General features: G+C 44.4%; 1 protein-coding gene across 1 annotated transcript in view; it reads right to left on the reverse strand.

Moving 5' to 3' along the window:
* pld5 (phospholipase D family member 5) overlaps nt 1–22,178 on the reverse strand; it is a gene marked incomplete at both ends in the record, with an annotated part of 91,711 nt that overhangs the window by 8,234 nt on the left and 61,299 nt on the right. The window contains 4 exons of the mRNA XM_084318368.1: nt 1,301–1,498; nt 3,807–3,934; nt 15,058–15,166; nt 15,351–15,534. Of these exons, the coding sequence (XP_084174494.1) occupies nt 1,301–1,498; nt 3,807–3,934; nt 15,058–15,166; nt 15,351–15,534 (619 nt within the window). The remainder of the gene's footprint in view (nt 1–1,300; nt 1,499–3,806; nt 3,935–15,057; nt 15,167–15,350; nt 15,535–22,178) is intronic.

Here is a 22,178-nt window from a genome sequence, read left to right on the forward strand (position 1 = left end):
TACCCGTACCCATAAACGAGTGGATATATAAAGAGGACAGGCCTACATCTACCGGTATTCAGAAAAACAGCATTATTAGACATGCTGCCAATCCAACGAAAGACGAGCTAGACGAGCTGGAGAAATGAATCCTTCAACACCACTAAGTCGACGGCCTGGGCATTGAACTGGCCCAACTCCCGGAACTGTCCGAGGTGCTGATGACTTTCTCAGACTTTCGCTTGCGTTAGCCTAATACGTCCTTGCGTTGCCAAGCTGGTTGATAGCCTACCCCATTTGAAATTCCATAGCAACGAGACATCTTTAGGAACTATTTCTCTACACCAAGTTCACTGAAATCTATATAAAAGACCCTAGAATTGTCTGTATTCATCCTATATTTTTCCAGACGGTGCAACTTGCTGTATAAAAGCAATAATACACTCGAACCTGTGGTGTGTCATGAATATTGCCACTCTGTGATGCCTCGAGCTTCGCTCTCGTGGCTGCAGGCACATCACAGCCATGGCAATATTCATGACATACCACAGGTTCTCGTGTTTTATTGCGTAAGTATATTTATATGGACAAACACTGGGACCATGAAGACAACAACAACAATGACACAGGTTATGCAGAATAAACACATGGTTGAGTCCATACGGTTCTCATTTCAAATGCAATTTTTTATTTTTTTTGTATCTTTGTCAGTGTATGTTGGTTCGTTCTCACCCAAAGCAGCCAAGTCTAGCAGTGTGGCTGCTTTCAATACATTTCCGATGTAGAGGAGCGTATAGACCACTGCACTTCCGCGTTACATTGAGCTCATGGGAGAGAGAGCGGGGCGAGAACATTAATGAATGTGGATGAGAGCCTTGACATTAAGTGGTTGCATCGGCTCACGGAGTCTCTCTGGATTGTCCAGAAATCTAGGTTTATCATCTGCGCATGTGGAGTTGGGGAGTAGGTGCGGAAAAGTTACTATAGCTCGGCAGAGAAAGTGCAGATGGACTTGGGACTGGTCTCTCCGTGTTCAGGAGACTCAGTCGTATAAAGGTATATTGGATCATGTCTCCAGAACCCCCACAGCCATAGCTACAACAACCACTTAATGTCAAGGCTCTCATCCACATTCATACATTTTCTCCCCCCGCTCTCTCTCACATGATTTCAGAACAGCGGAAGTGTTGCGGTGGTCTATGCAGCCACGAGGTACAATGCCAGGTACTGCATACATATGCTCCTCTACATCGGAAATGCATTGGAATGCAGCCACGCTGCTAGACTCGGCTGGAGGCGGTTGGAACGGCCCTTTACTCACAGATACGTACGCGGTGGCCTGGGTAGCGTTGAGCTGCAGCTCCAGGGGGCCGTACTTGCCGTAGAGTGCCGTGACCCGCTTGGACCAGATGGACGGGATGTAATCCCTGTACTGGAGCTGCCAGTAGAAGGCAAAGATCCGGTGAAGGTCCAGCGCCAGGCAGCTGCAGTTGAACACCATCACCCCCAGCTCCTTGCTCTGTGGAGCGTAGGAGAGACAAGAGCAGTGGTGGAAGAAGTACACTGTTCCTTTGTAAAAGTAGAAATACCCAGATAAATGAGTAATCTGGTAAAAGTCCTCCATTCAAATTGTACTTAAGTACAAGTATTTTCTATTGAATGTACTTAAGTATCTAAAGTAAAAGTATGCATTCTACATGACGTTTGTGTATTCCAGTGCTTTGGAGCATTCAATCTTCGATCCATTGACCTCTAAAAGTTATGTTAAAGTGGTATGTGGTCCAGTTATGCTGCTCTGATTAAAGGTTGTGTTAAAGTGGTATGTGGTCCAGTTATGCTGCTCTGATTAAAGGTTATGTTAAAGTGGTATGTGGTCCAGTTATGCTGCTCTGATTAAAGGTTGTGTTAAAGTGGTATGTGGTCTAGTTATGCTGCTCTGATTAAAGGTTATGTTAAAGTGGTATGTGGTCTAGTTATGCTGCTCTGATTAAAGGTTGTGTTAAAGTGGTATGTGGTCTAGTTATGCTGCTCTGATTAAAGGTTATGTTAAAGTGGTATGTGGTCCAGTTATGCTGCTCTGATTAAAGGTTATGTTAAAGTGGTATGTGGTCCAGTTATGCTGCTCTGATTAAAGGTTATGTTAAAGTGGTATGTGGTCCAGTTATGCTGCTCTGATTAAAGGTTATGTTAAAGTGGTATGTGGTCCAGTTATGCTGCTCTGATTACGTCCTCTTGAAGTTGACAGGCTTCCAATGTGAAAGCATATAATCGTCATACATCTTTGCCATGTTTTCTATGCAAAATCTTTTTCTTAGTAACTAGTAAATGATGGGTTCAGATAAATGTAGTGGAGTAAAAAGTACAATATTTCCCTTTAAATGCAGTGGAGTTAAAAGTATAAAGTTCCCTAAAAGGAAAATACTCACATAAAGTACAAGTAGCTCAAAATTGTACTTAAGTACAGTACTTGAGTAAAAATACTCATAGTGGTTACTTTCCAGCACTGGAAAAGAGGCAGCGCAGCTAAAACAGCTGTGGTTATGACCTTGGATGGATGAATTGGTTGGACATGCAGTATGTAATTTACACAGGCTAGCTATGGGGGTTGGAACATTATGCAAGGTAGAGGTGGGAAATTGGTTATAAAAATGGCTTTATGGGGAGAATAAATGTACATTTTGCATGCAGTGGAAGGGTTTAAACTCAAGACTTGTTAGATGAAATGTGTACAGTGTGGAATAGTTCTTTTCAAAGCAGAATAATGAGTCTTGGCTGAGGAGGCTCTTTAACAAACTGAATCAGCAGAATGGGACACGGTGCTGACAGCCATGGAAGATCTGAAGAGATTATGACTTGTTATGTATTCCTCCCTGCGGCCACTCAATATTGTTTGCTGTTGATTCTATTTTGGTAAAAAGCTATTTAAGATAATTATTTGTGTTGTCTGGATCTCTGTGTGTGTGTGTGTGTGTGTGTGTGTGTGTGTGTGTGTGTGTGTGTGTGTGTGTGTGTGTGTGTGTGTGTGTGTGTGTGTGTGTGTGTGTGTGTGTGTGTGTGTGTGTGTGTGTGTGTGTGCGCTATTCCCTGTAGCAGCCCAAGCAGAAGTGTATGGCCATCTTTGTCCTTATGTTTCTCCGCTGTGCTAGTGGCACTGGTGTTCTTGGCAGTGGATGTGCAGATGTGTACAAGTCTGTGTGTGTTTGTGTGTGGGTGTGTATGTGTGTGTCTGTGCCCACCCCATCCTTCTGGCTCCACAATTAATTACACTCAACAGTAGTTCTGCCAGCCAGCACTGAAGCATGAAAAGTGCCAGGTAATCACTTTAAACTACAGTCTGCTAATCTACCCTGCAGAGGCAAACAGCAGCAACCAGTGTAATGAAATGGAGGAGAATTACTTCCAAGTTCATCTTTTGTCCTGTCATATAGTGTTGGCACAAAGGTGGATACTACAGTATACTGTATAAGATACTCGATCATATTATGATCTGTTTTTGTACCAATAACACATTTTGCAAGACATTCTTCTCAGCTTCATGACTGATGCAGTTACTGCTGTTTGCCTCTATAGGGCAGTGATGCTCTCCGGTACCTTGGACAGCAGCCTTTAATCTATTGTGATCTCCATTAAGGTTAAAACCTGGAAGTGCATTTACTTACTAGACTGCAGCTTTATTCTTACATTATGGATTTAGTTGAATGGGTTATTAATTGTTGTGTATTTCTACTTTATTCTACTACATATTGTATTTATGTGTAGTACTATAAATGAAAGTGGTAGTGCGCTGTCTGAGCTCTTGGGTGAGAGCTGGGGTTTTGAATTGGTACCTTGGAGAGCGACCTCCAGCTCATACCAGCACTCCCAATGTACATATGTTTCCGATCCACAATCCAGAATGAGGAATGCAGTCCGCCTGTGGTCAAGGCCGTCATATTCACAAAACGAACCTCTGCATCTGGAGAGAGAGAGAGATAAAGAGATAAAGAGAGAGAGAGAGAGACAGACAGACAGACAGACAGACAGAGACAGAGAGAAAGAGAGACATGTGGAAAGAGGAATGAACATAGAGAGAGTGAGAAGGGAGCAAGGGAGCGAGGGAGGGAGAGAGACAGAGAGGTTGAGAGAGAGAGGTGAAAGGGAGCAAGGCAGCAAGAGAGACAGAGAGAGGTTGAGGGAGAGGTGAAAGGGAGAAAATGGGTGAGGGCGGGGGAGAGACAAACAGGGAGGAATGAACCTAACAAAGAGAGAGAGAGAAGGAGAGAGGCAAAAAGAAGAGAGAGAGAGAGAGAGAGAGAGAGAGAGAGAGAGAGAGAGAGAGAGAGAGAGAGAGAGAGAGAGAACAGGGAATACTGCAGAGCAGGCAGGCAGGCAGCCTCCGCAAAAGAGCCTTTGACAGGGAGCAGGTCAGATACATTTGCACATGTGTTGTCTGACCCTGGGGGGGTGGAGACGTTTGGTGGGGTACCACGCTGTGGGATGGATGAGGCTGCAGGTGATATCAATCCAAGCCTCCCAGTTACTCCTAGTAGTTACACTACTCCTCTGATCATTCCTACCTGAATCACTGTTGGATATCATATTCATATATGTATTAGTTCTACAGATTGTGGACTTGAACATTGCTCTATTGGACTACAACTACTTGTATGGGGGGACAGAATAGGGAGGGAAGGAGGGGTGGTTATTTATGTTAGATTAGATAGATTGGGCTTCTCTCTGACAGCTCTAGATGCCCCATCCTGAACTTCATTGCCTATACCGTACAAACTCTGACCTCTGTTGCCTATAGTCTAACGCCTTTCCCGTCTCCCTGTCTCCCTGTGAGTGGCTGTCCTGGAGTGATGACCGGAGTGCTGGACGTCCCGTGATGACACCCACCCAGGATGCGATCCCCCTCTGCGTGCCCCCCTGTCTCCCTATCTCCGGTCGGAGTGATGACTGGAGTGCTGGACGTCCCGTGATGACACCCACCCAGGATGCGACCCCCCTCTGCGTGCCCCCTGTCTCCCTATCTCCGGCTGTCTCGTAGTGATGACCGGAATGTTCGACGTCCCGTGATGACCGGGAGGATGTGACCCTCTCTGCGTCACCTCCTCTCTTCGGCTGTCTCGGAGTGATGACCAGAGTGTAGAACGTCCCGGGAGGATGCACCCCTGTGCCTCAACTAGAGCCGCTATCAGCTCTATCTTTAATCTTATAAAATGTTCAGTTGTTATCACTATCAGCTCTATATTTAATTTTTCAAAATGTTCAGTTGCTATCGCATGCACTCATCTGTGTTTCACTACACACATGGGTGCATGCTTACCAGCTGTTCGCCTGTTTTTAATGCAACATGCAACACTAATATCACCGACATCTAAGAAGGGAGGTTTCTCTCCTCCACATTGCCTGTGGTGCATTTTTTCCTATTGTTAGGTTTTAGTGAGTTTTTCCTTACCTTCGCGTGGGGTACGTCTGGGAGTGTTGCATGCATGCATGCATTTATTATTTATTTTGAGTTTATGGACCTTATGGTATTCTTGTTTTTTCTTGACTTACTGTGTTTTTTCTTCTTGGCTTGTTTAAAGAAGACGTGTTTCTGTTAAGCACTTTGAGTTGCACTCCGTGTATGAAAGGTGCTATATAAATGAAGATTATTATTATTATTATTATTATTATTATTATTATTATTATTATTATTATTATTATTATTATTATACTCAATTTATGCATATCTACTGCCTTAACTGCCTACAACTGCTTTACACTGTAATCATAACTATCTGCCTCAACCTATAGTCTACCCATATAACACTGTATGATAGCCATGCACAATAATACTGTATATGCTGCATCTGGATGAATATATCTGCACATATTCCCATTCCCATTCCCATACAAACCTGGATACATACCTGTATACTATATCTGTATATATCCATACCTACTCTTATTCGTTATTCCACCGGCCAGTACCTGTATCACTGTACACAATAATACTGTACATACATCAGATTAGCATATTTACTCAGTAGCTTTGTTTGCTAAATATGCCATTTAATCACTTGTTACACTATATTGTTATGCACTTTGCTGTTACCCTGCACTCTGGTTAGATGCCAACTTCTTTTCATTGTATTGTACAATGCCAATACATTTTAATCTAATCTAATGTCATCTAAACTGAGTTGGGGCCTGCCTCAGTGGTTGTGGCAGGAGTCTACAGACCGTCTGCTGATCTAGGTTCTATTTATGCAATAGCAGATGATTGTTGTGGGTGACTTTAACCTGAACTGGCTGAATGATTAATTCTATTATCTAAAGGAGACTAGTGGCCTCAATTGATCCCAGCTGATAACAGAACCCACTAGACCAAATTTGTACGACTGTTCTAGGTCTACTCTAATTTATCTCGTATTTTCCAATAAGGTTGCCAACATTATAGCTTGTGGTGTCTTTGAATTAGTCTTGGAATTAGTCATCACTGCGCTATTGCTTGTATGAATGAATGAATGAATGGATGAAAACTTTATTTAAAAGATTGCAGAATGGGTACAATACAGTACGGCTCAATACACACAATTGTTAAGGGGATGCAGACCAGAGAAAGACGTTTGTCTTGTTTACATCAGGGTCCCCCATTTTCAATTCATAGTGGAATTTATGACATACACAACATACATGACATCATGACATTTCTGACATAGGGACATACATGACATACAGGTATATAGTTACATTTGTGACATATACGATATGCAAATATACAGTACTGTTACCCAGAGATCCTAACAGAAAATATATACATATGATGGGGAGGAGACTGTACATTAGGAGGGGGTGGGCGGGGGGGGGGGTTTGGACATTTACGGTGGCCAGTTTCGAATTGCAGCCTCCCGTAGGTGCTCTTTAAGAGCGGTTTTGAATGTGGGTAGGGATTCACATCTTTTTATGGCTGTGGGTAGGGCGTTCCACATTGTTGTGGCATAATTGCGAAGCGTGTTTAGTCCCTTGTTTGTGCCGAATCTGGGTTGCACATGATTTGTGGAACTCCCTCTGGTGTTGTGGGCGTGGTATTCACTGACCTTTGGGAAGTATTTCGACATGTACATGGGTACCTGTGTGGTGTAGTCTATCTTGTAGACCAGGCCCATTGCAAGTTGCTGTACTCTGTCGTTTACTCTAAGCCATCCTAGGTAGTCAAAGTGGGCAGGGGTGAGGAGGTTTTAGGAGTAAGGTCAAGTAGTACTCTGACCCGTTTGTTTTGTGATGTCCACGAACAAGCACAAGTTGCAGTCACAAGATGACGACATGTCATTTGCATAAATTAGGAACAGTAACGGTCCTAGTATGCTTCCTTGTGGAACACCACAGCTCACTGGGAGGGGGGCGGATAGAGTACCGTTTACCTCCACCATCTGTTCTCTCTCCTCCAGGTAGGATTGCATCCAGCTCACTGATAGACTATCAAAACCAATTGCTTTTAGCTTGTCAATCAGAATGGAGTGATTGACAGTGTCAAAGACCTTTTGTAGGTCCAGCATGACCATGCCGCAGTATTTGCCCGCATCCACCTCTTGTTTGATGTGGTCGTTCAAATAGAGAAGGCATGTGTCAGTGGAGTGGGATGTTCTGAAGCCAGATTGGAATTCGTAGATTCGATTTTTTTCCGCAAGGTACTTTTCGATCTGTTCGTAGCAATTTTTTTCCATGACTTTCGAGATGGAGGTAAGAATAGAAACAGGGCGGTAGTTGCCTGGGTCTAATTTGCTGCCTTTTTTGTGCAGGGGGGTCACTCTCGCAATTTTGAAGTCTTTGGGGACGTGTCCCTGTTTTATGGAGAGGTTTATTATGTGTGTGATGACTGGGGTGATGGCGGCTGCTGAGTCTCTGAGGAATTTGGAGGGGATGTTGTCATGGCCAGTGGCCTTGTTAGGTTGGAGGGCGCTCAGTTTTTTGAGTACCTCATCTGTTGTTACCATTTCAAGTTTGAAGTCGTCTTTGCGGACCCCTAGGTTTTTGTAGTATGCTACTATGTGTTCTACCCCCAAATGCCCTGAGTGGGAGGGTAGTTTATTAACCAGTGTTGTGGCTATGCTTGTAAAGAATATGTTTAGGTATTTGGCCACATCCAGTTTGTCTGTGATGAGAGTGTTTTCTGTCTTTATGTTTATGTTTGTAAATCTGGTTTTTAGTTTTTTTGCTGCAGCCTAGTTGGTTGTTGAGTAATTTCCAACGTTTGCGGGGGTTTGTTTTTGTTTTCCTCAGTTTTGTCATTGATGAAATCTTTTTTTGCGGGTTTGATCATGGTGTTTACGTCATTTCTTAGTCTGTTTCTTTGAATTTTTTGTTCAACCACGTGTGCTTGGAGTTTTTTGTCCTTGGTTTTCATAGCGGTCAGTATTTCAGTGTGCATCCATGGCTCAGTGTGATTTTTAACCCTGGTGGTTCTTAGGGGGGCCAGTTAAGTATTGTTGTGAATTTGGTTTTGAATCCAAGCCATGTTTCTTCAACTAGTGTACCACTGAGCTCATCTGACCAGTCCATGCTCTCCAGTTCTTGGTTAAATGCCTCTCTAGAGTAGGTTTTGAGGTCCCTAGATGTGACTGTTTTGTGACAGCTGGCCTTTTGTTTGAGCATATAATGATCACTTAACCCGCATCGCATGCTATCACCCCTTTGTTGGAGATCATGGACTTGTCAGATGTCAGAATGAGATCAATGGTAGTTTGTGTTGAATCACATACTCTTGTGGGTTGGGTGATTAGCTGGCTGAAACCGTGCAGATCACAAAACCTACCGAAGACCTTGAAGACGGGTGCTTCTTTACGTAGCATATCTGTGTTCCAGTCCCCGATAAGAATCTTTTCTACACCTTCCACCCCAGCTCAACACCCATCCAGTGTATCATAGAAGCCACTCTGTTCTGGTGGTCTATAGATTGTGCCTACTAGTATGGATTTCGCGCTTTCGAACAAGATTTCGAACAAGATTTCAACCCAAACAGAAGTATGCAATTAGAGAAGACTAAACCTCTCACAAGGAGAAAGCTTAAGAGAAACTTTTAATGACCAAGCAATTTTATGAACATTTTCCATAGCAACATACACTATACAACTGAGATTCCAGATGTTCAAATGGCACTGGACAGTTATTGATCAACATGCATGCACCATTCAAAACATTTAGCTGACACTGGGCATCTATTTGAAAAGGAATACACAGGACCCCTTCTTATTGGTGATGATTGTCTCCAATATCCAAACTACTGCTTAGCAGAGATCCTGGATTATTGAGTAAACAACCAACTCAGTATTTTCTTTCAAATCACTCAGTATTAATCTGCACCAATCAGGATGTAGAGCCAATCACAGCAGCAACTCACCTATTACACTGATTGATTGATTGATTGATTGATTGATTGAACATTTTATTAACAGATTGCAGAATGGGTACAATACAGTACGGCTCAATACACACAATTGTTAAGGGGATGCAGACCAGAGAAAAACTTTCGTCTTGTTTACATCAGGGTCCCCCATTTCCCCACGTCTTCTTCACCATTTATATTATTGATATTGGGTCTCGTTCACCAACGGACTTAAGAAAAAAAAAATGCTCTTAGGGCCATTTAAGACCTTTTCGGGCAGATTTTGGGATTCACCAACCGTCCCTTGTCTTGGATTCTGCTCTGACTAAAAGCAGTATTTAGGAGCACTGAGGAGCAGTCGTTAACTCGACAGACTGGTGTGCTTAAGGACTTTATTTAATAATAATAATAATAGATCAAATTTATATAGCGCCTTTCATAGAACCCAAGGTCGCTTCACAATCAGGACAAAAAATAGGGCAAGGAAAAATAGGGGGGGGGGGGGGAAGAGGGGATGAGGGAAGGTAAGGGATAATGGACCTAATCTAATCTAAACTAACTGATGGGGAAAAGCCTTGGTGAAGAGGTGTGTTTTTAGAGCGGATTTGAAGGTGTCCAGGGTTGGGGCGTTGCGGATTTCGGGGGGGGAGAGAGTTCCAGAGGGTAGGGGACGCCACGCTGAAGGCTCTGTCCCCAAAAGTCTGTAACCTGGTGCGAGGGATGGAGAGGAGACCTAGATCAGAGGATCGTAGGTTCCGGGATGGAGTGTACTGGTGGAGGAGATCAGACAGGTACCGGGGGGCGAGGGCATTATTTGGGAGGAATCATAGTGATTCCTTCATGTCAACTCTACAGGCCTCCTTGGAATTAATTAATCACAATTTAAATAAATATGACAATATTTGTATGATAAAAAATTATCCATTTGATGTCGGAAAAATAAATAATATGGATTCATCTGATCACAGGGCAGCTGGATTAACCATATCCGAACCAGCTATTTTGGACAAATGTATAATTACTTAATTACTCAGATATTCAAACACAATTATGCAATTATCGTGAAATGATTGAAAATAATAATTATTTAATGCCTTCTGTGGCATTTGTATTTCTTATTTGTTAAATATCAGTTTTATTGATTAATTATACATTTGAAAGAATGCAGGTTATAGCCAACATGCAATATATCCCATTGATTCGTACAATGGGACAGACATTTGTCGTTTTATATAGCTATAACCTGCATTCTTTTAAATATATCATTAATCAATAAAACAGATATTGAAATACACTATGTAGCCTACTACACCAACACTGCAAATGACAGTGGACTGGATAAATAAATAAGAACTAAAGCTAATCGCGTGGATATATCTAGAGTGGAATAGACTGCATTATTAATCCATAAGTCTTGTTGCGCCACACACACAGCTCGTGGCCACCTGCCGCAGCGAGCATGCGCATGCGCACGCACGCACGCACGCACGCACGCACGCACGCTCACGCACGCACACACACACACACACACACACACACACATACACACACACACACACACACACACACACACACACACACACACACACACACACACACACACACACACACACACACACACACACACACACACACACACACACACACACCCACACACACACACCCACACGCACACTGTATAGCCTACGTGTCTAATGAATGAACAGTAGGCTTATATTAGCTTATATTCCGCTACCTATATCAGCCACCATTTCCACACGGCTGCATCATCAGTTGCATTATAATGAGCTGGACAGGTGTGTCTAACTCTTTTTGCAATTTCATTTGCACACGATCTAATTGGCTCGCTTTATAAGGCATGTCTGTATGTAAATTAACTAAACAGGAACGCACGTTCATGTTTGTCAATGAGTGACATTCCTCATTGTCGGCATCCCAGCTGGGATCGTTTTGGCCACTTAAGACAGCTTCTCCAAGCGTTGGTGAATCCGGGTGTACTTGTCAGCGATTTTGTTTTAGTCGGTTCCAAGATGGTTGCCCTAAGAGAAATCTTTTGGCAATGTTGGTGAATGAGACCCATTGTCTCTTCCTCAGGTGGCTGACAACTGGCCATTGATAACTTACAACTTTCCTTTAATGTTCTTCAGGAAGCTCTTATTAATCTTAAAGTGACCATGTTTACTAGAGCCAGAAACAGTGATCATAATGGCTTGCATATATCTATTGTAAAGGGTTCTAGCATTGAGAGAGTCACTGAATACAAATGTATTGGCATCTGGCTTGCCTTGTAGATAAATGTACATTTAAAATTGTATACCAGATACATTTAAATATCACCATAAGATTGAGGCCTTGGTAAAGAACCTCTAGAAACTGCACACCACCATGTCCTCCTACCTCAAAAAGATAGAGAACATCCACAGAGACAGCCCTCAGAGCACAGAGGCACTTACTTCACTTAGCAAGAGTGTCTGTCCTGATTGTCCTGGACCTGTCAGCAGCCTTTGACACAGTCAACCATCAGTTCCTCCGTGCATCCCTTGCAGGAATGTGAGTTGCATGTTTTCCACTGGCATGGCTGTAATCCTACCTCAACGTTCCTATCAAGTATCATAGGGCTCTGTCCTTAGACCCCTCCTCTTCTCTTTCTATACCAAATATTTGGGTAACATCATCACTTCTCATGCCTTCTCACTGCTATGCTGACTCAACTCTTCCTCTCCTTTCCTCCCTCAGATACCCAAGTCTCTGAACGGATCTCAGCCTGTTTGTCCTACATTTCCGCCTGGATGACAACCAACCACCTCAAACTAAACTTGAGAAAAACAGAGCTACAGGGATAAAATTGAACTCCAGTTTGAACAAGCTGACTCTAGAGCTATGTGGCAGGGGCTCAAAACGATGACAGATTACAAAGGCGCCTCCCTCAAACTGAACAGTGACATCTCCTTAGCAAATGACCTCAATACCTTCTATGCGAGGTTTGATGCTGGTAACAACAACACCAGCTCACAAGCCACGGCAATGGGGGGGGGGGGGGGGGGGGTCGGCTGCTGATGGAGGCGCAGTGTTCAGGGTAACAGAGCATGAGGTGAGGCGGACCTTTAAAAAAGTGAATATCAGGAAGGCAGCAGGTCCGGACGGCATCCCCGGCCGCGTCCTAAAAGTCTGTGCCGACCAACTGGCCCCAGTATTCACTGACATATTTAACCTGTCCTTAGAACAGGCTGTCATCCCCACCTGCCTGAAGAAGTCCACTATTATCCCTGTACCCAAAAAATCCAAGCCTGCTTGCCTCAACGACTACCGCCCTGTAGCTCTCACCTCCATAGCCATGAAGTGCTTTGAGAAGCTAGTAAAGGGCTACATCTGCTCCTCCCTCCCCATCAACATGGACCCCCTGCAATTTGCATACCGCCCCAACAGGTCCACGGAGGACGCCATAGCCCATGTGCTGCACACAGCAGCATCACACCTGGACAAGAGGCAGGGGAACTATGTGAGAATGCTATTCATCGACTACAGCTCGGCATTCAATACCATAGTCCCCTCCATACTCATAGCCAAGCTCAGGGACCTGGGCTTGAACTATGACCTCTGCCAGTGGGTCTTGGACTTCCTGACTGGCAGACCCCAGGTGGTGAGAGCAGGCAACTGCACCTCCTCATCCATCACCCTCAACATAGGGGCCCCCCAGGGCTGTGTTCTGAGTCCCCTCCTCTACTCCCTGTACACACACGACTGTGTGGCTCAGCGGAGTAGCAATACAATCATCAAATTTGCTGACGACACAGTGGTGGTGGGCCTGATCTCTGCCAACGACGAGAGGGCCTACCTGGAAGAGGTCAAGGTCCTGGCGGGATGGTGCTAGGAAAACAGCCTCTCCCTGAACGTCAGCAAAACAAAGGAGATGATTGTGGACTTCAGGAGGTCGGGGGTCAAGGACTACAGCCCCCTCAGCATCGACGGGGCACCGGTTGAGAGAGTCAACAGCTTTAAGTACCTCGGAGCCTACATATCCGAGGACTTGACATGGACCACACACATTGACAGTGTTGTGAAGAAGGCACGACAACGCCTCTACTTCCTCAGGCGCCTAAGGAAGTTCCAAGTCAGTCAGAAGATCCTTAAGAACTTCTACTCATGTACAATAGAGAGCATCTTGACCGGCAACATCACCTCCTGGTTTGGGAATAGCACTGCACAAGACCGAAGCAGACTACAAAGAGTGACACGTTCAGCCGAACGCACAATTGGAGGGGGGCTCCCCACCCTCCAGAACATTTACAACAAGCGTTGCAAGGGCAAGGCTAAGAGAATCATTAAAGACTCCAGTCACCCGAACAACTGCCTCTTTGAACTGCTGCGGTCAGGCAAGCGATACCGGAGTCTCAAGGCGAGCACAGAAAGACTCAGAAGAAGCTTCTATCCCCAGGCCATCAGGCTGCTAAACGAACAATGAACACTACACAACAACAACCACCAAACGCACATAGCACACACATCCACACGCACACACTCACTTTAAACAAACACACTGTAGCACCCACTCCACACACTTTATAGCACACACCCACTTTAAACAAACACACTGTAGCACCCACTCCCCACACTTTATATTTATTGATGAAGGATTGCACTACAACCCGTACACCTTACTGTAAATTGTACCTAAATTGTACCTCATCCCATTTCTGCTTTGCACTATATAGTACTGTACATTAGTACACTGCATAGTATTGTATATTATATGGTAACTCAGAACATTGTACATATGTCTATACCGAACACTGTGACCTCATTTTCTTCTTCTAAATTACATGCTATACTATGTTATTTGATACTATCTTGTCTAGCACAGTCTCTGGAGCGTAACAGTAAGAAGCATTTTGTATGAAAGTATTCTGTACTTCTGTATGACAACTATTAAAGAAACTTGAAACTTGAAACTACTTCACTTGCCGGCTGAATCCTCCCCCCTGACCAACCTTTCAATCGCTGTGGAGGACGTAGCCATGGCGGTATTGGCCCTGGCTGTCCAAAGAAGCAGGCCAAATTTGACCCTGCACAACATTCTTTTTGGCCCTCCAAAGGGTTTAACTTAGGCTACATATTATTACAAGGCTTAATAGCAAACAGCATGATGACATAAGACCTAAAAACTTGTTAAGTTAAAGTACAATTTCATGTTTTTTTTTCTTTTCTTATGGCTCCATGGTGCATAATCAATAAGTTTGGGCACCCTTTGGTATAAACCTGTTCACACTTGCCTTCACGCAACACAGCCCTGCTCCCAAGTAGCCCACCCCCTGACTCTTTTCTTCTAAGCCCCAGATCCTGTTGTTTTTGTTTTTGTTAATTTTCTTGTTACCGTTTCGTCCAATTGGACAGCATCTTGCTTCCTTTTTTATCTTATTTGTTTTATTTTTTCCTGTTGTTACTATACATATATATTCATATTTTTACCCTTTCTTTCATATAGTTTCTCTCTCTTTGTACAGTGTCCTTGAGTCTGAGAAAGGCGCTTCTCTCTTCAAATCCAATTTATTATCATTATTATTATTATTATTATTATTTATAAAGAGCCTAGAGAAATCTCCTGTTTGTTCATGTAGTACAATTTATATTTGTGTTAATATCTGCTAGCAAGCCCACCTTGTTCTTAAGGCTTATCAGTCAAGCAGAGTCACTAACCATGGTCTGCCCAGTCAAGCAGAGTCACTAACCATGGTCTGCCAGGGTCTTCAGCTCAGAGGAATTAGTCAGGCTGCTGGCAATCTTCAGTTTAACCCCTCGAGACTTCAGTCTGAGCAGACTCTGAAACAAGAGCTGGCCCTGAGAAAGAGACAGGCTATATTGTATGGTTGTTGGAAACATTTTGTACAGTTGTATGTTTCCATAACTCTCTTAAACCAAGTGTATATCGCTTGCAGAACTAACTTGGTTAAATAAACGTTCATATTCAATTTCGGTTTTGACATGCTGGTCTCAACTAGAAATAATTGGGTTTTAGTGGAACCTGATTGGGAGTGTTAGACAAGGTTTCCTGGTCCCAGGAGTTGAGGTCCCACACTGGAGACACCACCTCTATGGAGTGCTTGGCATAGCCCAGCAGGGTGTCAAAGCCCTGAGAGAGAGGGATGTGGTGTCCACCGTCCACGGGCAGGGTGAGGTCGTCTGGAAGGTTCTCCACGAGGACAATGCTGAGAACAAAAAGGAGCTTTTTTGTGATAGTGTGTAAGGTGTAACATGGGAGTTCATTGAAGTTCCTTGAAGCATGTCTGCTTAATAACACCGCATAGAAATGGCAAACTACTTCCTTGGTAACTCGACAGACTTTAATGTAGTACCTGCCTCAAATGTATTCTTAAGTGTTGGGTTGTTGAGTGACAGGCCTGCATTCTTTTATACTTTCCTTCTTTTGTGTTGCTATAGCGTGAGAGCAGAACAGAGGTTCCAAAATTAATTGGACACGGAGTCCCATGACATAGACTTTAGACTGAATAATTGTGCCTGAATGTCATTAATGGTTTCCCCAGTGGATTGCTGGGTGTGGTGATCTGTGTGGTAAACGAAGGAATTACAATGCCATTTATGGGGGGAAATAGCACACCGAGCTGAGAGACTGCTGAATGCTAGCCTGCCTTTCTTTGTTTGCTTCAATGTTGTTTTATAATCTAATGTAATACATAAATAAATAAATAAATAAATAAATAAATAAATAAATAAATAAATAAATAAATAAATAGATACACAAGTGGATCCAGTTCCTCTGGAAGACAGCAGGGGCTCACCGCTCATTAGGAGGACCCTACTTGACCCAGCGATTTACATAAAGGTCTGTAAGCTCAGCATGCTACCCCATACCCAGCAAGCTTTCTTCTTCTGTCTCTTCATCCATAGATATATATATATTTATCTTCATGGGTATATTATCCACTTTATTATACAGAGAGCCCTCTAGATGGCCATTGTTCAGCTGTTTTTGTAAAATAAGAAGCTCTGTAGCTCTGTCACCGTGAGTGGACCTCATTCTCAAACGGATTTACGAGAAAATTGCGCTTTCCCGTTTCGCGCGTTCAGGCATCCGGAGGTGGATTTTCATAAATTTGTTTGCACAAACTTTTTACGAAGATAGTTACGAACATGTTGGAGCATGAGGTCCATTATCTTAGCTCTCTTGTTATGATTTGGGGAAGAAAAGAACCCAATCTGCAGACTGACAGCTGAGCACCCAAACTGCGGAATGACAGAGGAACGGAGACGGTGGTTGCTCTTCACAAAACGAAGTGTTTTATTTAGAACCACGAGAGCGATAATAGGTCACAAGACCAAAACAAAAGTAAAGAAGCTAATAAATAAACAAACATAAAGACGGGCGAAGGCACGTTACAAAAGAACATAAAAGGCACAGCCGGTGCCTAGATTTTCATTGGCAAGAAGTCTGGGCAAACGTTCGAATTGCGTCACACAACCCGGACCATCAACAAATTAATCTTAATTATATTCATAGGACATACCTGACTCCTATAAGATTGAACAGAATGGGACTTAAACAAGATTCTCTATGTTCCTTATGTACAAATGGGGATGAGGGTACATTTATGCACATGTATTGGGATTGCCCACCGATTAAGATATTCTGGGAAGAAGTGTCCCAGCAATTATCAGAATTCTTATTTCTGAACATACCTGTACATCCCTCTGTATTGCTGTTGAATAATGTTTTTCAGTTTGCAGCCCCTATACAGCTAAAGAGACTAGTTTTATCCGGTCTCACAGCTGCTAAAAAGCTGATAGCATCACGATGGATTCAACCGGATAAAATGTGCCGGAAGGTATGGGTTCTTACCTATCTCGATGTGATTTATCTAGAAATATCTACAGCAAGAATTTTAGGTGTCAGTGAAACCAACATTGCAATCTGGTTAGAAGTGGTGGAGAGAATAAAAGCTAGCATATGAATTGTAGTGCCTGGTTAGAAACGAATGAAAATGGATGGATTATCCAAGTGGGGGTCCGCGGGGGGGAGAGCGAGCAAGAGCATATGTATGTATTGTATTAGATAGCAAGTATTAGGTATATATCTCGTAAACTACATTTATATTGATTCAAATGGTGCGACAATTGGAGCGATCCAGGCAACGTGAGGGAGCTTTCGAACCACTGCTCCCCCAATCTGGAGTATATATCCATCAAGTGCCGGCCTTTCTTTCTCCTGAGAGAGTTAACGTGGATCATCTTGATCGGAGTGTATATTCCACCACAAGCAAACACAGGCAATGCGCTCTCGAAGCTTCATGACGAGGTAAATAGAATCCAAGCAGCGAATATTGACGCTGCTATTGTGGTTGTGGGTGATTTCAATAGCGCCAATCTGAGAAGAGTATTGCCAGACTTCTACCAGCATGTGACTTGTAACACCAGAGGCGGTAATATTTTAGACCATTGTTACTCGCAATTTATACACCTTGGATGTGTTCCCCCTCCCTCTGCCCCTCTTCCCCGTTAAAACTCCCCCTCATTTATCAACTTTTCTTAGAAAGTCTTCTACTTCCGTTCGTAAGCACAGAATTTAGAATGTGTGCACGGACAAAAAAAACAGGATTTATCACACGTGCGTACACAGGTCCTACGCACACCTGTCTTGATAAATATCACTTTGATCCTACGCTGCGGCTCGTGCACAGTTTCACGTATTTGCATATAACACCGCCCATAATTAACCATATACGGTAATGGAACACCCCCATGAAATGTGGAAAAGTGGACTAAGCCGAGGGAAGCGTGTTGTACACGGTGATGTCGGATATTATATCTATTAACTTCCTAAAAGACCATTGCTGCCTGGACACCGCAAACACTAATAAAGACCATTAACCACTGTTTTGCCGTTGCCCGTTGGTGTCATTAATGCATGCTGGAATAAGAATGCCTTTCTTCATTTATTTTTAATATTAATAATTATTATATTACAATAAAAGACAGCTCTGTCTTTTAATACACACATATATTGTACAGTAACGTCAAATAAATACGTACAGTCCCCGCTGAAATAAAGGTTCTGCACGCACGTACCAGCAGTGATCTACAGCATAAAAGATAGCCACTTTATACTATTCTGAGTAGATAATTCATCTGTATCGCAACAGAGTCACGGATCTGGTCAGGGCAGGTAGCATTATGTCGGGAAAATCTTTATGAAATAAACAAATGTGAATTAAAGAATTTAAAACGAAGTTTAGCATATTAAATCGTTTTATAAGCTTATAGCTTTTTTCGTGCTGATTTGAGAAGGGTCCAGCTGCAGAGCCGGAGTGCAACGCTCTCAGGGCCAAGATAGCACTTATACTATTTTGAGAGAGACAGCAGAGAGACAGACAGCAGAGAATGGAGGTGTCTCGGGTAGTGGACTCTAGTTAATATTATGTTCTCTCTGCAATTAGACTGCCCCTCATTCATTCATTCATCCCTATCTGATGCTATCTCTGAAAACAGTTCCTGCGAGCGCAGTCAGTGCACCCGATAACGCTATATATAAACCATGCTGCATTCATTCGGAGAGAAAGACCTATTCCAAATGCTATATTTATAGGGTTTGACAATAATTACACTACTGTCACTATTTTATAATGAACTATAATGAATTACGGGCCATACAGAACACGCCAGTGTTGAAACGAATGCACGAAAGCTTATTTCCGCGTTGAAACTTAATGCATGAACTGAGGAGCGCATATGCCGTCCGTCTGCAGTAACGATATTCTACCACGGGGCGTCAGCTACGCATGCTCCGAGCTGTGCGTAGATATAAGCACAAAGTCAAGTTCACGTTCAAATTGATAAATCCCACACTTTGCTTAGAAATGGTCGTACGCACGGGTTAAGCACATATCTGTGCATACGCAACGTTGATAAATGAGGGCCTGGCTTTCACCCAAAAGGAAAGAACAAAGAAAAAGCTCTCTCTCCTGTCTTTTCATCTAACCCCCCCCCCCCCCCCCTCAAAATACTACGTTTTTAAATAGAAAGTCCCTCTAAAGAGTGGCGAGTTTTGTTATGGCAAGCGTGTGATCCTTTACTGTGTATTTTGGCTATACCTCGTACGAAATAAACAATGGGGGCCCGCTATCTTTTCCGATACAGTTAAGGTTGGCGCGGCATTTTCTTGTTTGTGAAGAGGGCCACGGGATTCATGTGAACGTGTTTTATAAACAAAAGTAGACCCTGAATTCGCAACTGGTAATTTGCTACTGTGTGTTTTGGCTTTTCAAAGCAATGTCCATCAGCACATGGCAAAGGGCACTGCCCCTCTCTTCATCCCGTGTATGTTGTTGCTTTACGGAGCCGTGGGATCTCGGGTGGACGCGTTTTTTAAACAGATGTGGTCCCGGATCCCACGGTCTGGTGGTTAGCTGTTGTGTTTGGTTGTTCAAAGCAATGAAGCAAACACACGCTTGCATATGTCTTTCGTTTGTAAATCAACGCACGGCTGGTAACGCCACTCCTTGTTTCGCCTCATGTGTTTAGTTTTTATGTGAGCTTGGTTGGGGGGGTGGGGATAAACCCTCCCCGTTGGGTATGTTATATCCTTGATTAAATGCTGACGGCGGGTGATGAGGACGTGGCTCAAAACGAGCGCTCCCATCACTCGGTATCTCTCGTACACATTAGCGTCATGGCGCGCGTACGTGGGATTCCCCCCCGTCAGATCCCTCGACGTCAGGGCAAATATTTGCATATCCTGCTCGTCGCAGGGGAGGGGTTCCCCATACCCACCAGCTTAGAGGGTGGGGCTGGGGTTCTCGGCCATTGTAAACGTCACAGGCTTTCGCGGTTTCTTATTGGCCCGAGGGATATGTCTGTGAGTTGAGGTCTGCGTGGCAGGTCCCAACTTGCGTTGTCAATTGAGAAGTCTCTCCGGGATAAACCTGGCGTCTTCCCCTCTCGTGTGAGCGGAATTCTTGATGGATGGTTTTTCCCCAGGCTCTGTATGTAAACCCTGTGTCAGTGTCCTTGCGAGGACCAGTCTTCTCCCGGTTTTACCCAGACAGGGGGGAGAGACGTTGTGTTGGGGGCTCTTTCTTATTAGAATTTGCCCGCCACCGTTCTCAGGTCTTACGAGCATACACGCTGTTCGATATCAGCGCTTGGTCTTACGGGACCGATATCAGTGCCTGGCCCCGGGCATGATGTTCTCAAGTGTTTATTTGAAACAGCCTTTTTAGGGGTCGGCCGGGAAGGGGTTTTGTCTCTACCGAGCGCCAGGTCACTACCAGCTCGAGAGCTCGCATGCATTTCCGGGGGGAAATGGCATCGACAGGGGGGTTTCATGCCCGTTAGGTGGGCCACTGGGAGCTGTGCGTTCACATATACAGACTGTCTCGGTGGTGCCTCCTGTGGTGTTTTCATCGAAACGTGTACCTATCCCCCTCTCCTTTGAAGAGGCGTGGCAGCGTGGAAGGGCACAGGACTCATCCTGGTCACGCCGGACCGGATCAGTTCAACCCGCCGGGTCACAGGCGGGCATTGCTCGTGCAATATATTCTGTTAACCCGAAGGGCCCTGTGCTTTTCCGGGGGGGAAATTCCAGGGCGGACCGGACGCCACAGGGGCTGATGTCATGAGTGTTGTATGTGTCGTAAATGTCACTATGAATTGAAAATGGGGGACCCCGATGTAAACAAGACAAGCGTCTTTCTCTGGTCTGCATCCCCTTAACAATTGTGTGTATTGAGCCGTACTGTATTTTACCCATTCTGCAATCTGTTAAATGAGCCTCCTCCTGTCCGATGCGCTGGCGGTGTAAAGGGTGGTGTCATGAGTAAACGCCTGGAGAGGTCTCGATGCCACGGCCTCGTTGACCTCACCAGGTCCCTTTTGTCAGGTCCTGGCTCCTGGACTCGGCGGTAAGCCTGCCTTGAGTGGTCCATGAGGCTGGGACCTCCTCCGCGCCCTGCTGCTAAAGCTTCGCCTGCGGGTCAGGGTTCGGAACCCCGACCCATGGGACGCCTCGCGGGCGGCGTCAGGGTTCAACGACCCGACCCCATGAGGTGTGGGAGCGGTAACACGGGCTTATGCTTCGTGTACGTTTCCCTGGTAGCAAGCGGGACGCGCCGTGGGGTAGACGCGGGGCCTCCTGTCCTACATCCCATAGTGAGCAGAACGCGAAGCAAGTAACGAAATGTAACAAAGGTTATCCTATAACCCTAGTTACATGAGTTCTTGCAAGCGTTCTGCTCTCAACTCACTGAGGACCCCTGACTGTCTTCTCGGGAAGGCGGAAGTACAGTCACACCCCTTGCCTATATGCATATGGGGCGGACAGGGGCGTGGCCGGACAAGTGTAAGGTGCATGTAGCGGAATCTTTCAAAGTAACGTGGTATTATCCCATAGTGAGCAGAATGCTCGCAAGAACTCATGTAACTAGGGTTATAGGATAACCTTCGCTCTCTTACCCACAGTTTCTGTAGCTCTTACCCACAGTTTCTGTAGCTCTCTTACCCACAGTTTATGTAGCTCTCTTACCCACAGTTTCTGTAGCTCTTACCCACAGTTTCTGTAGCTCTCTTACCCACAGTTTCTGTAGCTCTCTTACCCACAGTTTATGTAGCTCTCTTACCCACAGTTTCTGTAGTTCTATTACCCACGGTTTATGTAGCTCTCTTACCCACAGTTTCTGTAGCTCTACTACCCACGGTTTATGTAGCTCTCTTACCCACAGTTTCTGTAGCTCTCTTACCCACAGTTTCTGTAGCTCTACTACCCACGGTTTCTGTAGCTCTATTACCCACGGTTTCTGTAGCTCTCTTACCCCCAGTTTATGTAGCTCTCTTACCCACGGTT

The sequence above is a fragment of the Notolepis coatsorum genome, assembly GCF_963971535.1.
Source record: "Notolepis coatsorum genome assembly, chromosome: 7".
NCBI classification, from domain to species: Eukaryota; Metazoa; Chordata; class Actinopteri; order Aulopiformes; family Paralepididae; genus Notolepis; species Notolepis coatsorum.